Source organism: Python bivittatus, unplaced genomic scaffold, assembly GCF_059951505.1.
Source record: "Python bivittatus isolate LINGU-HERP-01145 unplaced genomic scaffold, Pbiv_v1 ctg000590_np1212, whole genome shotgun sequence".
NCBI lineage: Eukaryota > Metazoa > Chordata > Lepidosauria > Squamata > Pythonidae > Python > Python bivittatus.
The window spans coordinates 23,959,170-23,978,630 of record NW_028277086.1 but is presented as its reverse complement, the minus strand read 5'-3'; the positions used below and the strand labels follow the sequence as shown (position 1 = coordinate 23,978,630).

Below are 19,461 nucleotides of genomic sequence, written 5' to 3'. Positions count from 1 at the left end.
AGCACAATTGCGCAATAATTTGAGCATTCTTTGGCATTGCCCTTCTTTGGAATTGGAACGTAAACTGACCTTTTCCAATCCCGTGGCCACTGTTGCATTTTCCAAACTTGCTGGCATATTGAGTGCAGCACTTTAACCGCATCATCTTTTAGTATTTTAAATACCTCAGCTGGAATACTGTCATTTCCACTAGCTTTGTTGTTAGTAATGCTTCCTAAGGCCCACTTGACTTCTTCAATTTAAGCCTAAATTTTGCAGTAAGAAGCTCATGATCTGAACCACAGTCAGCTCCTGGTCTTGTTTTTGCTGTCTATATAGAGCTTCTCCATCTTTGGCTGCAAAGTATATAATCAATTATATAATCATATAATCAATCTGGTTTCGGTATTGACCATCTGGTGATGTCCATGTGTAGAGTTGTCTCTTGTGTTGGAAAAGAGTGTTCGCTATGACCAGCTTGTTCTCTTGACAGAACTCTATTAGCCTTTGCCCTGCTTCATTTTGAACTCCAAGGCCAACCTTGCCTTTTATTCCAATTATTCCTTGACTTCCTACTTTAGCATTCCAATCCCCTATGATGAAAAGGACACCTTTTTTTGGTGCTAGTTCTAGAAGGTGTTGTAGGTCTTCATAGAACCGGTCAACTTCAGCTTCTTTGGCATCAGTGGTTGGGGCATAGACTTGGATTACCATGATGTTGAATGGTTTGCCTTGGATTCTCACTGAGATCATTCTGTCATTTTTGAGGTCGTACCCCATTACTGCCTTTCCCAGTCTCTTATTGACTACAAGGGCTACTCCATTTCTTCTAAGGGTTTCTTGCCCACAGTAGTAGATATGATGGTCACCTGAATTAAATTCACCCATTCCTGTCCATTTTAATTCGCTGATTCCCAAGATGTCGATGTTCAATCTTGTCATCTCATTTTTGACCACATCCAGCTTGCCTTGGTTCATAGATCTTACATTCCAAGTTCCTATACAATGTTGTTCTTTACAGCATCGGACCTTCTTTTCGCTTCCAGATACGAATTCCAGATATGCTATGTCATGGCTACCCCTAAAACATGCCGTTAGCAAAGATGCTATTAATAAATCTTCTGTATGGCCTTGACTGTGTTTCTTATGGCAAGATCTTTGTCAGCAGTAAGTAGAAAATGTAGGGGGATGGGGTTGGAATTAAGCTATTTCTTTAGGATAAACCGTACAGGATATATATATACATTGTGTAAAAAAATGTATATTTACACATTGTGTAAAAATAGAGAAATCTCCACCCACTCCAAGAGGAAGGGTGAAAGTCATGTACAACCCTGTACATGGAAACATTACATAATATGTGTTTCACTGTGTTTCACTGCTCTGAATGCTTAAGGGAAGGCAGACTGTATCTACCATTCTGATAGCGCTTATTTGTTCAGGGTAATAAGTCAGAATGCTTATTTTACAGCTGAATATTGTGAATCAGATTATATGGAAGGAGGTCATTACACTTTAATGTGGGAGTTTTTTCCATTTATTTTACTTTCCCCTATACAGACCTTTTTTCTGTCATAGCAGTGATATGGTGATTTTCAGTAAAGTCTACATATGTAAGATGCTACCAGTAACAGTCCTTCTTTCCACTTAGGTTTATTTGGTTTTTCATTCTGTTTGCACTAGATACCTTCAATCAAAAATTTGCTTACTGTAATTTGAAATAACTGCAACATTCACATACATGCAAAATAATTTAAATCAGCAGTATCATTTTAGATTCATACATTTTTAGCCTCTAACACTGTCCTTGGAGAAAGCATGGTTTCTGGAATTCTTCCCAGCCTTTTTTTTTTTTTGCAACAAATGGATGAAGTTCTTTATTGTACTTGAGAATGGAGAAATAATCTGGAAATAACATCGGAGTAAAATTTAAATAGCTAATCCTTTGCTATCTTTTTTATCTTCAATAAATTATTAAGAATTACATGTAACAAATAAAACTAATACAAAAATCTAATACAAAAATACATTGAGGAAAAAAAAAATATTTTAAAAGTGCAGAAAAAAATCCCCCCCCAAAAAAAAGGAGAGGAGGAGGAGGAGGAGGAATTAACAACTTATCATTGTCTCTTAAAATACAACCAAATACATCTTCATTCCATACCTCACCCCATTTTTTATAAACTCATCTCTAAATCTTCAGCTCTTCTTATTAATCAGCAAAGGTCCAGTAAAAGTTAACAGAAATTCCAAACAATGTAAGTATATAGTCTCTCTTTTCATTTAGTCAAAAAAACCCTAATCCCTCTCTATAATAATCAAAATCTAATCCCAATTAACAATTAAACATTACAAAAAATTAAAAATTATTAAACATCAGAAATAGTAATTCCTTATTTACATATCAAAAATAGTAGATATTGCAAATCCATTACAACCAGTTGAACATTTCCAAAAAGAACTGTCCAGTCAAAATAAACAGTAAACATCACCAAAGAGCAACTCATTATTTAACCATAATCAAATAAACCAATTTGGTTTTTTTTTTCTTGTTCCTCCCAGCAATCCTGAAGTCCCATAAATAAAGTTCTAACTTCTGCTTTCTCTTTTATCTTCGTCTCTTATCTCAAAATTCTTGTCATCTTTATCCAAGTCCATTTGTAATTTCTGTGTAGTAACTCCAGTAGATCTCTCATATTCCAAATTAAAAAGTAATCCACATCATTCTTTTTGATACCTTATTTGCATGTCTTTTTTACTTTTTAAATGATCCTCCAGTTCCATTTGTAAATCCAATTTTTCCATCTCTTGTAGGTTATAATTTTAAAGTCCACCTTAGTCCATTTCAGTTATCTTCAAAGGGACTTGTTCCTCTTCAGTAACAACTTTTGGTTCCAGTATAGAGTTAAATAACTCAAGCACTTCTTGGGCCACCATATCAAATGCTTCCTTTAATGTAGCCATCTGGTGCCCTCTAGTGATCAACCTTCATAGTCTTGTTATCAGCTTGGAATGTAAGCAAGAAGAATTATTCCCACACGAGAGGATCTTTCTATTTAACATCAAAGTCTTTCTTTAAATCAATTTCATCCAAACCCTTAGCATTTAAAAGCTTTCCAAAAACAACACTATAATCACCCTTTTGCTGCATATTGCAAAAAATAGAGAACTTACAAAGCTGGAAACATGTAATTTTCTTTCTTTTTAAATGGATTAAAGAGAGGCCCATCTAGCGAATACTAAACTTGCAGTTCCGAAGGTTTTTCAATCTTGAAAAAAAATAAAATTAAACTCCAGAGTGAATAAAAAGATGAGGGTTGAACCTTGAGTCCATAAAGGCTGCATTAACGGCTCAGAGCATGATGGAACCCATGACTCCCAGCTGATTGCAAGCGACTGCAAAAACATCCATTTCTGCTGTCTACTCACAAAAAACAGCTGTCCAGAGTACATATGGGTAATCTCAAGATCTCTTTGATCCAGAGAAAATTTTGGCAGTCCAGATCCTGCATCCAGCTACCTTTTTGGCTGTAATGTTCTCTGTAATCTGCAGAGCAGAGAAAATGTGGGGTGTTAGTTCACCATTCCTCATCAGAAGTCACAAATTCTTCCCAGCCTCTTGACAGTGCTGCTTTGGGTCACATGACTGCTTTGGGTCACATGACTAGCACATGACTAGTGCTGCTTTGGGTCACATGACAGTGCTGCTTTGGGTCACATGACAAGGACGAGGTAGGGGGTTTAGAATGGAGGAATTAGGGACATTATGAGCTATAGCCCATTTCTCCCATAGGCTTTCATTGAGGGATTTTTTTCCCCTATAATTTTAATCTCTGCAACCCAGAACTCATTTTACATTTCAGTCTTTCTTTTGCAGCTCCCCCACACCACCAAATATGGTCCTGTTTTGTTCAGTCTTTGGAGAGTTATCCTGCTGATGGACAGAGGGGCAGATAATTTTGAGCTCCTTCACATAATATTTTCAGCAGTCTGTTGGGATGGAAAGAATAAAAATGAACAAACATATTTTAGACATTAGACCATTGTACAGGCACATACTAATGTCTGTGCAGTGGTGTCAGCCTTTTTGAGGTGGTGATCCCCTTGGCCTTGAAGAAGGCAGTGGTGTGCCCTCTCCTGAAGAGGTCATCACTGGATCCAATGGTCCTGGACAATTATTGTCCATCCTCCAACTTTCCCTTTAGAGAAGGTAGTCAGGCTTCAGGTCTAAAAGTCCATGAAGGAAGTGGATTATCTGGACCCATTTTAGTGGGGTTTCAGGCTGTGGTTTAGTATGGAGATTGCATTGGTCACCCTCACTGATGACCTGTAGCAGAGCCAGGATGGGGTAGTGTGTCTATCCTGTTAGGATTTTCTCATGGGAAGAAATTCATCTCGTTATCTCCACAGAAATGTGTCTAGAGAGATCGTATGACTTATGTGTTAGCACGTATACTGCTATTTACTGCCATCTATTGGCGTGTGTATGCTAGTTACCCAGTGGGGGGGTATGGACTGGCAATATAATGGGAGGATTATATGCCAAGCCTCTCAGTAGAGTCTCAGTATAGTTTTAGCCACCATGTAGTTAATTTTTATGGGTTATGTAGTTGTAACTAATAACCAAGTAGTGTACCTCTTCTCTGAGAGTTTTTAGCTAGAGACTTTGTTAAGCTTGTGTTGTTGATAAGTCTTGGATGCTAAAATACAGGAGAAGATGTTTTTTCCTAAATTTTGTTTGATATTTGCATTTTATGGAGTTTTGCATTTTTTATCAATAAACACCAGTTAGTATATATTTTCTGACTGGATTTCTTTGGGGACCAAGAAATGGACATTGCATTTTATAAATCTTTCATGCTGATGTGCATTTTTCCTGGGCACACTTTCCTGGAAGTATTGCTGCACTCTGCACAACAGGAGTATTGCTGCACTCTGCTCAACATATCCTTGTGCTCCTTGATCTTTCAGCGGCTTTTGTTACCATCCATTATGGTGTCCTTTGGCCCAACACCAAAGGATGGGGGGTGGGAGGCACTGTTTTATGGTGATTCTCCTTTCTCTGTGGCTGGTTCCAATTGGTGTTGGCAAATGGGGAGAGACTGCTCCCATGGTCCCTCACTTTGTGGGGTTCCACATGTTTCTATACTTTCTTCCCTTCTGTTTAATATGTTGGGTGAGATCATCCATTGGTTTTGGACAAGTATCACTCATGTGCTGATTATACCCAGTTGTACATCTCAACCCCAGGCCAGCCAGGTGATGCCGTCAAAGTCCTAGCCCAGTGCTTGAAGATTTGTGGGTCTAGATGGGGAGAAACAAATTCAGGCTCAATCCTGACAAGACCAAGTGTCTGTTTGGGTCTCCCAAGTCCAGAGATAGTCCATCATTAACTCTCAATGGGGTGACACTTTCTCATTTGAGACTTATGCACAATATGGGGGTCCTCTTGGACTCTCAGCTCCTGCTCAGTGAGCAGGTACCAGCTGTGACCAAGAGGACCTTTGCATAGGTACATCTGGCACAGCAGTTATGCCCTGTGCTAGACTGGAAGGCTCTTTAGACAGTCACTCATGCCCTGATCCCTTCACAATCAGATTATTGTAATGGGTTCTACAGGAGACTGTCCTTAAGATCATCTGGAAGCTACAGCTGGTCCAGAATGCAGCTGCACAGGCAGTAAGTACCACAGGAGTGGTGCATTATGTTCATGTGACCCTGCTGCTCTGTGAACTGCACTGGTTACTGGTTAGCCTCCAGGTGCAATTCAAAGTGCTGGTTATCACCTTTAAAGTCCTTCATGGCATGGGGCCTGGCTATCTGAGGGACTGCTTATTTCCATTTGTTTCTGCCCATGCAGTATGATTAATCAGGGTGGGTGTAATCCAGATCCTGTTTATTAAACAGTGTCATCTTGCAATTCCTGCCCTCTGGAATGATATCTCCCCAAAGATTTGTGCGGTTCCCACCGTTATGACGTTCCGTAAATTATTCAAAACCTGTTTGTTCTCCCAGGCCTTGGCTTAAGGTGGTTGTGTATCCCTTTCTAGTTAGTTTAGGTTAGTTTGAGTGTTTGTTCTTCTGGTCAGCTGTATCCTTCTTTTTATATGTGTTGTTCCCTTTTTTTTTTTTTTTATTTGTAAGCTGCCCAGAGTCATCAAAGAGGTGGGCAGCCTTGAAATGTAAATAAATATATATACTGTCCTCTTACTTCTGTCCTATTCCTAGGCCGAAGGTATGTGTGTGAGTCAGTGAGGTAGTATATGATGGCCCTTCATCTCATTGATTGGCTCATTAGATCATATATGCTTTCTTAGTAATCTATTCCTTTCACCTTAAGACAGATAGGAAGACAAGATAGTTTCCTCCTTCCAGCTATGTTGCTTCAGTATTCTCCTTCAAATTCTTTACGTAATTCACTTTATCATATTCCATTTTTTAGCCATGCTGTCTGCTTAAGTACACACCACAACATTTGACAAGTTTAGTCAGTGACTTGAAGAGATTTGCATGCATTAGAAGTTCTGTATGAGTTAAAGTATCTTTCTTTTGAATCTGCTAGATGTCCTTTCGGTATGTGAGAGCTGTTTAAAAGTTGCAAGCCAGGTCAGTCACTTTGTAAAGATGCAAAGGTAATGTCCCTTAGAGAACACCTTGATTTTCAAGGGCAATGTGAGAAGTAGCTGTCCTCTGCTCGCAGCTAATGCTGCATTTCATTCCTGTATTAGGTTAACCGTCTTTAAGAAAATGGGCTATGACATGGAGCGCTTTGTTGGTTATGTTAATGAAGGGCTGCTGTGTTGCATCTGCCGAGATGTGCTCCAGGACCCTCTGCAAGCTCCTTGCGAACATGCCTTCTGCACTTCCTGCATCCATGGATGGCTCGTTCAACACAACAGCTGCCCAGAGGATCGCCAGTTCCTTGATTTGTCTGTCCTCCGACCACTTTACAGGTGTGGGACCACTTGCCACAACTCCTAGTCCTGATCTGGCATTAGTGGCTGTACAGGGCAGGGATTCAGTTTGTTCCATTTTCCTATTTGTCGCTGCTTCTCCTCATAAAATGGGATTGTGAAAGTAACTTAAATCTATCCTTGGAGAGGCCTTCTGAGTCAATTTCACTTGAAAAAGAAAAGATTTTTGGACAGCCATTCTAGAGATTTCTGAAATTGCCTTCTGGTTACCTCAAATAGGACCGTACACACACAACTATGTACTTCCTGGAATTCCCCCTCCCTTTTTTTTTAACTAACCTTTGCTAGGTAAGCACATGTTTTAACTTAAATCTTCTCAAACTGCAAAAAAAGGAAACTGTGACCAATAATTTTTGCTTCTCCTCCTACCTCAGAAAGAGAGAAAGGGAGAGAGAGAGAATAATTCCAGCAATAAAGGTTTTCTCATTCTTGTATAAAAGCAGCGGTTGAACTAAATCTGAGAAAGTGGTATGTTACATTGAAAGACTCAGAACGGCCAGAGGTTCAGTGTTACCTCTTGATTCAGATATCTCATTGTTAAATTTGGAAATAAAAAATTAACAGTGGGGAAACATGCAGTTAAGGGATGGTATTTAATGCATAAGGGATATGCATAAGGGAAAAGATATGCATAAAGGAAAGACTAAACAGCAGCAAATCTGGGAAACAAATTTTCTCCACTTGCACTCAAACATAGCACAAACATGTCTTGGACTTTTCCTTCCTTCGTTCCTTCCTTCCCATACATTGCCTTCATCTCATCCCACATCTGTTAATAAGATACTCTGTAGTTGTCCTTAATTGTAGCACTGTTAAAGAAATTTTTCCTCCATTCTTCTGACACTATCCAAGAGTAGTTCAAAATGTACAGAATTGGAGACACAACAACTTTCGTATGTTTACTATTTTTGTTAATATTTCCATATATGGAGTCATTTCTTAATTATTTCTTATTTACCCCAAAGAAAGCTGACTATGAATTTCAGACAACCTCCTATCAAAAATGAAGATTAGACCACAAAACCCCCTCTCTCATCTGCCTCCAAGAATATATTGGAATCTTTAAACTTTCTACCTGTTGAAAAATAGATTTGAGAAACTCCTCTATCTTTCATATAATACAGTATAATTACAATAAAGTACAGGAGGCCCTTATTATCTGTAGGATTCTTTTCCAGCCTTGAGACTGCAGATAACAAAATAGCAAATAAGGAGACCTTTAAAAAATGAATACATCTGCAAAAGCCTGTCTGCTATTTTGCTAATGTATAAAGCATCAAAAAGCAGGGTAAAAAAGGTGGATATATGTAAATCTTCATTGTGTATAATGAGGTTTGGCCCCCTTTTAGTAGCTACAGATACTCAAAATTAACATGTAATGGAAACATAGATAATGAGGGCTACTTGTATTAGGAAAGATTTCATAATCCTTCATTTCCAATTTTTTCCCTCATTTATTTCCTCTGGATTATTCAACAAAAGAAAGAGTGAGCTTCCCTTTTTTAAAGTATTTTTTTTCCCTGTTCCTCAAAGAAAATCCCAAGGAAACATGTTTTATGAAAGTGAAGCATTTTATGGTACTACAAGAATGACAATAATCTCTTTGTGCAGGTACATGAGGAATGATCTTAATCGACTTCAGCTTCACTGCAGAAACACAGCAAGTGGCTGTGAAATAGTGTGTTCACTAGAATCCATTGGCCGACATGAACGCGAGTGTGAATACAGCCAGATACCCTGTTCAAATAGTGGTAGGTAAAAGGCAGAGATGTTTTATGTGGAGATGGTAAACTCCATTTTTATTAGCTAAACTAGATGGGTGCTTGCTATTAAGTGACCTTTCTTGAGTTCAGTTTTTCTCTTTCTGTGCAGGTTAATTTCTTTCTATTTTGCTGAAGCAAATGTAGAATTTGTGAGGAGCTGATATCAGCCTTCATGAAACTGGAAGGCAACTAATGTTTCTTTCTTCCCATTTGTCACTTAATGTTTGGGGGTCGGGCTGCTTCTCTGTTTATTAGATCAGGGATGAGCAACCAGGGTCTTTCCTGATGTTTTGGGATTACAGAACCTCTCATTCCTGAATATTGGCCATACTGGCTGGGACTGTTAAAGTCCAACTACTTCTAGAGGCTATAGGTTTCCTAAAGGTGCTTAAGGTATGCTGAAGAACAGGAAAACTGAACACCTTTTTCACTATCACTCAAAATTTTCTCTGGGTCAGAACACCTTGATAAGGAAATAATTCTTCTTATCTACAATTTTGAAGATAAAATTGCTTCTTCTGTTTCCATCCATCTTCTCTTTTTCACTCAGGCTGTCCTCTCCAAGTTGAACGGCGTAATTTAGATAGCCATTTGGTAGTGTGTGAATTTCGGAGTCGTGAATGCCCCAATGGCTGTGGATATGCCATTCTCAGTGCTGGAGATGCCCAGCACAACTGTGTGGCAGAGCTGAGAACTGAACTGGAGCTACTCAGGTAAAATTGTACCCTCTTGCCTGGTAGTCAACTGTTGCAAGCCCTAGTAATAACTTAATCATTATATGATTCTGCAAGTGTTTCTGAATATCTGAGAATCAGTTGATTAGCAAAAAGAAAATGCTACAGCAAAAAGAAAACTAACGCTACAGCAATTTCAGCCTCCAGGTGCTAATTCCTAGTAAAATCAGTTTCATAGCTTGAACAGTGTTTTATTACCAATTAGTTGTCTTTTGCTTGAAACAATGGATTTATTGCCCACTACTTGGCAGAATACAGTCTTATTCACAGCTAGATTTGACCTCAAAGCGATCTCGTTTTTTTATTTTACCCGCTTATAGAAAATACTACAACTTTGGAAAGAAATACTTTGTAAAGAATGTTAGCACTAGTGAAGCACTGTCCTTGAGGTTTTGAAGCAGGCATATAATTTGAAAGGCCTTTGTGGCTGTTTTGAAGGTTGTCCTCAGTTACCTCTGCATGCCTATGCAGGATACAACATGAAATAATATGGCTGTGCATGCAGACCCCCACATACAGGCAGTACAGTGGTACCTCGGTTCACAAACTTAATTCGTTCCAGGATTCTGGTCACGAACCAAATTGGTCGCAAACTGAATCAAATTTCCCCATAAGGTTCAATGTAAATAAGGTTAATCCGTTCTGAACCATATGTATTTTTTTTAACCACAAAAATATGAAACAAAGTACAGTACAGTACAGTATGAAGAGAGAGAACACTAACCTTGCTTGAGGCGACACCAAAAAGCTTCACAGCAAGTGTCTGTCTGCAACCGTGATCTCGCCTAGAGAAAGCCACGATCACGTTAGAGCAGGGAAGATGGCCGTGGGTCATGTTCATCACCTGATGCGGAGTTCGTGAACGGAAGCAAAATTTTGCAGACACTGCTGTTCACTAACCGAATTGTTCGTGAACAGAAGCGTTCATGAACCGAGGTATTACTGTGTTTATGTAGGCCTTTAAAATCTTATCTTTGTTTATTTTGAACTAGCAGGAATCAGATATTAAATCAAATGGAAGAAAATAATTGGTTCTCATTTCTGTTTCATAGAAACAACTGTTAGAGCCTCATGGATTAAACCCCTATCTATTCTAATAATTCATGTGTTTCTCTTTAGCAAAAATGCATCTCCTTAAAAAAGACTGGGTATAATAATTAAAGTGTTAGCTAGGACTACAATTCAAATCTATCCTCAGCCATGGAAACTCACTGGGTTACTCTGCACAAGTCACTCTCTTTCAACTCAGCCTGTCTTGTGGGTTGCTATTGTAGGGGTTAAATGAAAGAAGATCTCTATGTAAGCTGCCTTGAGTACTTAGAGAAAAGGCAGAATATAACTGTAAGAAATGAGTAATTGTGCACCATAGACATACTCTAGACATTTTCATACTATGTTAATCAAATGTTTATGCTGTATAGGTATTACTAAAGCCTACAACACCTAGGGAAGAGGGCTAAACTACACAAATCATTTGGAGCTTGAGAAATCATATTTTATTATAAATAGAAATTATTGAGCTCCCCACCACAACTAAATACTATATGGAGAAAGTGGGTTTAATTCTTTCTTCCAGAAATATTGCTTTTGGCTCTGAGGTATACAAATGCAGCCAAAAGTATTGGTACCCCCACTTTTTTCCAAAGAATCCCAATTTATCATGAAACAAGTTGAAACTGACACAAGTAAATGGCATCCACCATTTTTTATTCCATAGTACAGACACTTTGCTTTTGATGTATGACTTAACATATACTTCTAAATAGTAAAACAAATGAAAATGGCATGGACATAATTATTGGTACCCCTTAGAAGTTAAAAGGCATTATTGGGTTTTAGTGATCTCTCAAGTGGGCTGTTTAATTAGTATTACAGGTATCTTCAATCTCATAATAAATTCAAGCCTATTAGAATGGAGAAAAGTACTCGCATAGACTTTTGTATCATTGTGTGCAGCACAGTGAACATGGATAAAAGAAAGAAAAGCAGAGAGTTGTCTGAGGAGGAAAGGAAAAAAGTAATAACCAAGTAAGATAAAGGTAAAGGCTGTAAAACCATCTCCAAAGAGCTTCATATTCTTGTGACCAAGGTTGCTAATATTATCAAGAAGTTTAAGGGCTATGGGACCATTGCCAACCTCCCTGGACATGACCACAAAAAGAAAATTGCCCCCGCTTGAACCGAAGGATAGTTTGAATGGTGGAGAAAGAACCAAGAAAAACTTCAAAACAGATCCTGGCTGATCTCCAAGACCAAAGTACAACAATATCCAGTCACACCATCCATCACTGTCTAACTGAAAGTGGCCTCCATGGTAGAAGATCCCACTTCTGAAAGACAGACACAAAAAGTCAGACTGGGGTTTGCTAAAATGCATGTTGACAAACCACAGTCCTTCTGGAAGAATGTCCTTTGGACAGATGAAAAAAGAATTAGAGCTTTTTGGTTATGTTCACAGGAGAAAAAAATGATGCTTTTAAAGAAAAGAACACAATCCCTATTGTAAAACATGGAGAAGGCTCCTTAGTGGTATGGAGTTGCTTTGCTGCCTCCGGCACCAGTTGCCTTGAATCTATGCAGGTCACAATGAAATCAGAAGATTATAAAGGCATTCTATAGTGAAACATAATGCCTCATGTTAGAAAGCTCTATCTCAGTTGCAGGTCATGGGTCCTCCAGCAAGATAAAGACCCAAAACATACATCTAAGAGAACCCAAGAAACATTGGACTGTTCTGAAACGGCCTGCTATGAGCCCTCATCTGAATCCAGTAGAACATCTATGGAAAGAGGTGAAACTCAGAGTTGAGAGAAGGAACTCATTAAACCTAACACAACTGGAGCACTTTGCTCAAAAAGAGTGGGACAAATTGCCAGTTGAGAAATGTAGAAGTCTTATTTAGAGCTACAGAAAGCACTTGATTATGGTTATTCCCTCAAAAGAGTGTGCTACGAAATACTAGGTTAGGGGTACCAATAATTATGCCCATGCCATTTTCATTTGTTTTATTATTTACAGTACAAGAATATGTTAAGTCACACATCAAAAGCAAAATGTCTGCTCTGTGGACTATGGAATAAAGAATGGTGGATGCCACTTACTATACATGTATCAGTTTCAACTTACTTCATGGCAAATTGGGATTCTTTGGGGAAAAGAGAAGGGATAACAATACTTTTGGCCACATCTGTAAGTTCTCATCTGTGCCAACAATAAGTTTTTTCCTCCTCGAGCTAATTATGTCAAGAGGATGCGACTGTAGTCAGGAGGAAAGTGTTAAAAAAAAAAAATTCTTGTAAACCAGTACTGTTTTGTAAAGTAATATAACCCCCTGCCCAACCAAGTGACACCAAAACAGTACAACTGGTGGCAGAAAAAAATAAAGATTTGTGGAGAGACAAACACTGTCCACCTCCCTTTGATCACTGATTTTTTTACAAATTGTCTACAGGATAAAATCAGTATTGGGCTTTGATGCCTATGATAAAACAAGAGCAAATATGGAGTAAACTCCACTTAATAATGCTATGATTTTGATCAGATCACTCTATTCTGATCTTATGTTATTGCTTATTTCCCAATGCATATACATTTAGGGAAGAATTGCTAAATTCTTAGCAAATTGCCAATTTAGACTAGGTCCTAACATTGAATTTAGTGCTCTGTGTAATGCTCAGTGACTTACTGCCAAAGATGAAGAAACTACTAGTTCTGCAAAATCTGTAATATTTTGTTTAGCACCAATACTGGAAACACCACCACTTATCGAGGAGGAATTAGACAGTTACTTAAAGGTTGTTCAACATGAAGAAATTTGACAAGCTGCTGATTCTTGTTTTTCCACATCTGAAGTACTCTCAAAATAGCTAAGGGGTTATTTCAGCTTTTCCAACTGCAGGTAAAATTTATCAGGCTTAATAAAGGAGAATGCATTTTCTTTTTTTCAGATCAGAGATGATCTGCCAAATAGAAGAAGCAAAGCATGAGATGCAGTCTCGCTTAGATTCTCAAAGGAGACACATGGTGCAAAAAGAGAGTCTTTTGCAAAATGAAATTGAAGAACTTAAGGTAACAGTATTGTCTTTTGCTACTAGTAGCAGACTTAAATTGTTGTTAGTGGACTGGTGCTCTGACTGCTTTACTCCATGTTGAGGTCCAACCATTTAAAAGCATGAAATAACTTTCTTTTCTGCTGATTTATGAGTTCTCCCCAAAAATAACTTGGAGAATGTTTACTGCATGCCTCACTTTTTTTTTTTTTTTTTTAAAAACAAAAGTAATATCAAGCTGGTTCCCAATTGCTGTAAAGCTCTCCTTGCCATGACTCTTTGATCTGATGAGAGCAACATTCCCTAAATAGTATGGAATGTTCATTGTTTGTAATAGTTTTCAGCTGTTGCCATGCTAGCTGCCATGGCCTCCAAGACCATCTGAAAGCTTCAGTTGGTCCAGAATGCAGTGGCACAGGTAGTTATGGGTGCAATCCATTACACCTGTATGACATTGCTACTCTGCAAACTGTAGGCAATAGGCTTCCAGGTGCAATTCAAAGTGCTGATTATCACCTATAAAGCCCTGTGTGGCATAGGACCAGACTACTTGTTAGACTGCCTGCTCCCAAAAAAATGTGCCCACCCCACACTTTCCCATTGGGGCAGCATGCTCCAGGTTCCCTCAATTAAGAATTGTCATCTTATGGAGCCTAGGAAGTATGACTTTTCAGTGGCTGCCCCTGCTCTCTGGAATGATCTTCCCTCTAGCAAATGATGACTCCAACCATGCTGGCCACTAGAAAAGTGATCAAGACCTGGATCTTTGGGTTCAGATGAGCAGGGTCCCCCACTATTTTAATATATTCTGTTCAGTTCACCATTTTGCACATCTGGGTTTATCTTTTAATAATATATGGTTGGGTTTTGGGGGGGTGGAATGTTTTTTTGGGGGGGTTAATATTTATTTTGTGGTTCTTCCCAAGACCTGTTGTGCTGCCTCATTGTGGCAGGGGAGGGGGGTGTTCCAAGAGATGAGTGAAGAATGCCAGGAGTGTATGCCAAAAGTATATATACCCAGCAGTGTCACCCAAGGTGTGAAGGTCATTTCAGCTAAAGCAAGCAGGCATTTATATTAGGCAGCAGCGATATAGGAAGATACAGGAGGCTGATGATCACTTTAGTGACAATGGCAAAGGCATCAATTCATACTACACAGGAGAAAGTAATAGTAAACCACTCCTGTACTTTACCAAAAAAAAAAAAATGGAAAGAAAATATGATTGACATCATAGTGCCAGATGATGGGCCCTTCAGGTCGAATGGTACTCAACATGCTACTGAGGAAGAGCTGAGGATCTTTTGGAGTATTAATGGTGTTTATGATGTGGCTAGATTAACGCTTTTGGAATGTCTAGTTGCTGACGTTGTCATACAGAAGAGAAAATCCAAAGCTGCAACAATAGAATTATAGTGCGAACATGGAACATAAGCATGAACACAGGAAAGCTCAACACAATAAAACATGAAACAACTACAGATTGACATCTTAGGCATCAGCGAATTGAGGTGGACTGGTCAGAAGATCACACCGTTTATTACTCAGGACATGCAAAACAAGAAATGGTGTTGCTTTTATAGTTAGGAACGATATAGCAAAAACAGTATTTGGCTACAGTGCAGTCAATGACCGAATAATATTGCTTAGACTTTGTGGACAACCCTTTAATATGATGATCATTCAAGTTTACGTTCCAACCACCAATGCAGAAAAAGAGGAGGTTGATCACTTCTGTGATCAAGTTCAGTTTGAAATCAACAGAACATGCAAGCAAGATGTGCTGCTTGTGATTGGAGACTGGAATGCCAAAGTTGGAAACACAAAAGAGGAAAATGTGGATTGTATGGCTTAGGAAACCAACATGAAGCAGGAGATTGACTTATCAATTGCTGCCATTCCAGTGATTTCTTCTTTGCTAATGGGGTCTTCAAGCAACCAAAACAATGCCTGTATACATAGACATCACCAAATGGAGTACATAGAAATCAAATTGCCTATATTATTACTGAAAGGAGGTAGAGGTACTCAGTTATAGTATCAAAAACGTGGTCAGATGCTGATTGTGGAACAGATCATGAACTGCTCATGTGCAATTTCCAAGTTAAGCCAAAGGAAAAGAAGAAAGCCAACCAGTTTCCACAATATGATCTTAAGCATATACCCACCATTTTCAAGGAAAACTTCAGGAATCACTTTGAAGTTCATTGACAGAGAACTAGAGGAACTCTGGAATGAACTTAGGATGAATATGAAAAGAGACTGCAAAAGATGAAGAAACAGAATAAAGCAAACTGAATGTCAGAACAAACCATGAAAATTGCCAAAAAGAGAAGAGAAGCCAAAGCCAAGAAAAACAAAAATCTCAGAAAGGAACTTATTAAAGAGTTTCAGAGAGAGAAAAAAAGACAAGAAGCATCTGTAAAGACAAAGATGGAAACAAACGTGGAAAGACAAGGGAAGTCTTCCAAAAGATCTCTGAATTCAGAAGGAGGTTCCAACCTCAAATTGATATGCTAAAGAAGCCAATGGACAGATAGTAACTGATTCAAAGAAATCAAAGATACAGAACATTACAAGATATTCCCTACTTTCAAGAACTTCTAGTACTAGAAGATGAAGTTAGATCAGCACTCCACTTCTTACCAAGTCAGAAGGCTGTAGAAACTGATTAGTACTAGAAGTTCAAGTTAGATCTGCACTTCTTACCAAGTTGGAAGGCTATGGGAACTGATGGAATACCCACAGAAATATGGCAACAACAGAATAAGAATCAGTAAAATTTCTAACCAACTTATGGCAGTAAACCTGGAGACGGACACAGTAGCCAAGAGATTGGAAGAAGTCAATCCACTGTCCAGTACCAAAAAAAAAGACTTAACAGAGTGTACAAACTATCATCCAATATCCTTAATTTCACATGCTAGGAAAATAATGCTTAGGATCATCTAGATTAGAGCCTTACATGGAAAAAGAGATGTCAGATATTCAAGCTGGCTTTGGAAAAGGGCAAAGAACACAGGACATTATTGTTGATGCACACTAGAGAATTGAGAAACCAAAGAATATTAAAAAAAAGGTCAATATGTGCTTCATTGACACAATTGAAGGCCTTTCTATAATCAATCATGTCAAGCTATGGAATGTGCTTAAAAAATGGGAATTGTAGAACATCTCATTGTCCTCATGCAAAACCTATATACAGGTGAGGAAGCCACAATATGGACAAAACTGGTTCCAGGTTGGCAAAAGAGGTTGTATAATCTCTCCTTATTTATTCAATTTATATGCTAAATATATATTAAGAGAGGCTGGATTAGAAAAAGGTGAGTGTGGTTTTAAAACTGGAGGAAGAAACATCAATCACCTGACTATGCTGATGATGCTATCTTGATAGTTGAAAATGCAAAGGATCTGCAAGCTGTAATAATAAAACTCAAGGAGCACGGGGGTAAAAAGGGGACTAAAATTACAGGTAGTCCCCTGGTTAAGAACACCCAGTTTAAGGGCAACCTATAGTTAAGAACGGAGTCTATTGTAGCAAAATTCGAGTTAAATACACAACAATTTGAGTTAAATACACAATGGTTCAGGTTTGTGAGATGGGTGGTATCTAAATTTGAAATATAAATAAATACATTAATTAATTAATTACACAATACTACTTATACAGTATTATACAATAATACTCTTCCGGCTTACATACAATTCGACTTAAGGACAGACCTTGGGAATGGAACTTGTTCTTAAACTGGGGACTACCTGTAATAACAACAGGTATCAGCTATAGAATTGGCAAAGAAGATATCAAAGTGATAGATAGCTTCTGCCTTTTAGAAACAACCATCTATTTTTACTAGATGGTTGTTGTAAAAGAACAAGTAGTCAAGAAACAAGTAGTCAAGAAACTTGTAAAGGAACAAGTAGTCAAGAAATACACCACAGACTAGCACTTGGAAGAGCAGCCATTAAGGCTTTGTAAAAGATACTCAGATGCTGTGATGTGTCTACACCTACAAAAATCAGTATAATGCAAACAATGGTATTTCCTGTGACATTCTATGGAAGTGAAAGTTGGACTTTGAAGAAGCAGGATAGGAAGAGTATTGACACTTTTGAATTTTGGTGTTGGAGAAGACTCCTGAGAATACCATGGACAGCCAAAAAAACAAATCATCAAACAAATCAACCCAGAGTTCTCACTCAGGGCACAAATGAGTCCATACTTCAGATACATTATGCAAAGACCCAGCTCGTTGGAGAAGGCTGTAATGCTGGGAAAGGTGGAAGGAAAGGGAAGGATGACCAACAGGAAGATAGACAGACTCAGTTACAGTGGTGATGGTTGCACTGTTGAAAGATCTGAAGAAACTAGTTAGGGGTAGAGAATATCAATGTGGTCACAGAGTTGACAATGATTTGATAGTACATAGTCAATTATTTTATATGCTACCAAAGTCATGTTGTTTGTTGGGCAGCTATATAAATGCTTGAAATAAAGAAATAAACTGAAAACAAGGGTCTTCCAGCATGAGGATTATACTTCCTGTGTTCAAAGTATCAGGTACTCAGCCTAAAACATGCTAGGGCTGCCTACCTTCTTACATTTTTTGTGAACTTGGAAAAGCATAGTTCACTAAAATTGATCTAATTTATATCACAAAGGGGATAGATTCAAAAAGGAATCTGTTCATGTAATCCAGGTGACTGAAACCTGTGCTCCCTTGGATTCCATTTCATTGCTAAAGGTCATTTATTGCAGTAAAATTTGCTCAGTATGTACTGTATGTCTCACATAATTGTGTTTGTGGCTTCAGGTTGCAGTGTAAATCGGAATGATTTGATTTATTGCCTAATAAGCCAAAAAGGATAGATACCTATATAGGATTTCAAGTAGTTTTTTGAAAAAAAAATTCCTACATTAAAATTGTCTGCAAGTGGCAACAAATAGAGAAAGGAAATAGCTGGATCTGTTTTAAAACTAATATACAATGCCTTGACATTGAATGGTATCACATCCTGTCTAGGTCAAAACTTGAGTCTCAGGATCCAGATTGCTCAGCAGCTATTTGGGTGTGATAAGGCTATGAATGACAGCCTGAAGTGAGTTTGACAGGGAAGTATGAATCTCATTATTAGTGTAAAAGTTGTCTGGCAAGTTGGATAATTGCTAAGCTACACCAGTCTAACTTATCTGCACTATTCAAATATCATTACTTACTTTGGCTACCAGTTATTAGTGCCTAATACCCACTTTTTAAAAAATCTAATTCAAGGAAGCAAACTCTGAAGGAGCAAAAATGTATACAGATAGTCCTCAGCTTACATCCATTCATTCAGGCGGGGTGCTATGGAATACAAGTTCCCTGCAGGCTCCTCTGGAGAAAAAGCTGTGGGGACAACTTGCAACCTTCCCTGCCAGTTTCCCCATTGCTTTTGTTTGTGGAAAGCTGGCAGGGAAGGTCACGAATGGCAATCACATGATGCAACTCACTGTGCCATCATAATTGTGAGCTGGGCACCCAAGTACCTGGATTGTGGTCACATGATCACAGGGATGCTGTGATGGCCAGAATTTCAAAGACCAGTTGTAAGTCCATTTCTTCAGGGCCGCCGTAACTTTGAATGGTCACTCTCTAGCACATGCCTGCACGACCACCCTGCCCTCCCATGGCTTCCAACCCACCCACAACCCCCAGTGCACTCCATGGCACTCCCCTACTCCCTGCAGCACCCATACATCCCCTTTGCTCCTTAGCTGAGACTCCCTCCTCTTCCCACTTAACAATCCTGGGGTTACAACAGCAACCGGGGACTGCCAGGATTGCCATTGTTAAGCAGTGTAGTCACATGACATCGCACTTTAAGACCACATTGCTTAGTGATGGTGATCCTGGTCCCAATTGCCTTCAAAACCCGAGGACTAACTGTAACAAAAAATCTAGTCTCTGTTGAACTTAATCA

The 19,461-nt window shown here is 38.6% G+C and overlaps 1 protein-coding gene across 5 annotated transcripts in view; it reads left to right on the top strand.

Moving 5' to 3' along the window:
• LOC103055463 (E3 ubiquitin-protein ligase NRDP1-like) overlaps positions 1 to 19,461 on the top strand; it is a 40,619-nt gene that overhangs the window by 3,174 nt on the left and 17,984 nt on the right. For 4 of the 5 annotated variants that reach the window (XM_025169511.2, XM_007432808.4, XM_025169512.2 and 1 more), the window contains 4 exons: positions 6,708 to 6,932; positions 8,565 to 8,704; positions 9,267 to 9,429; positions 13,398 to 13,518. In XM_025169511.2, the coding sequence (XP_025025279.1) occupies positions 6,727 to 6,932; positions 8,565 to 8,704; positions 9,267 to 9,429; positions 13,398 to 13,518 (630 nt within the window). In that variant the 5' untranslated portion in view covers positions 6,708 to 6,726. Of the gene's footprint in view, positions 1 to 6,564; positions 6,586 to 6,707; positions 6,933 to 8,564; positions 8,705 to 9,266; positions 9,430 to 13,397; positions 13,519 to 19,461 lie in introns of those variants that run through there. The other variant, XM_025169513.2, reaches the window with a different exon arrangement.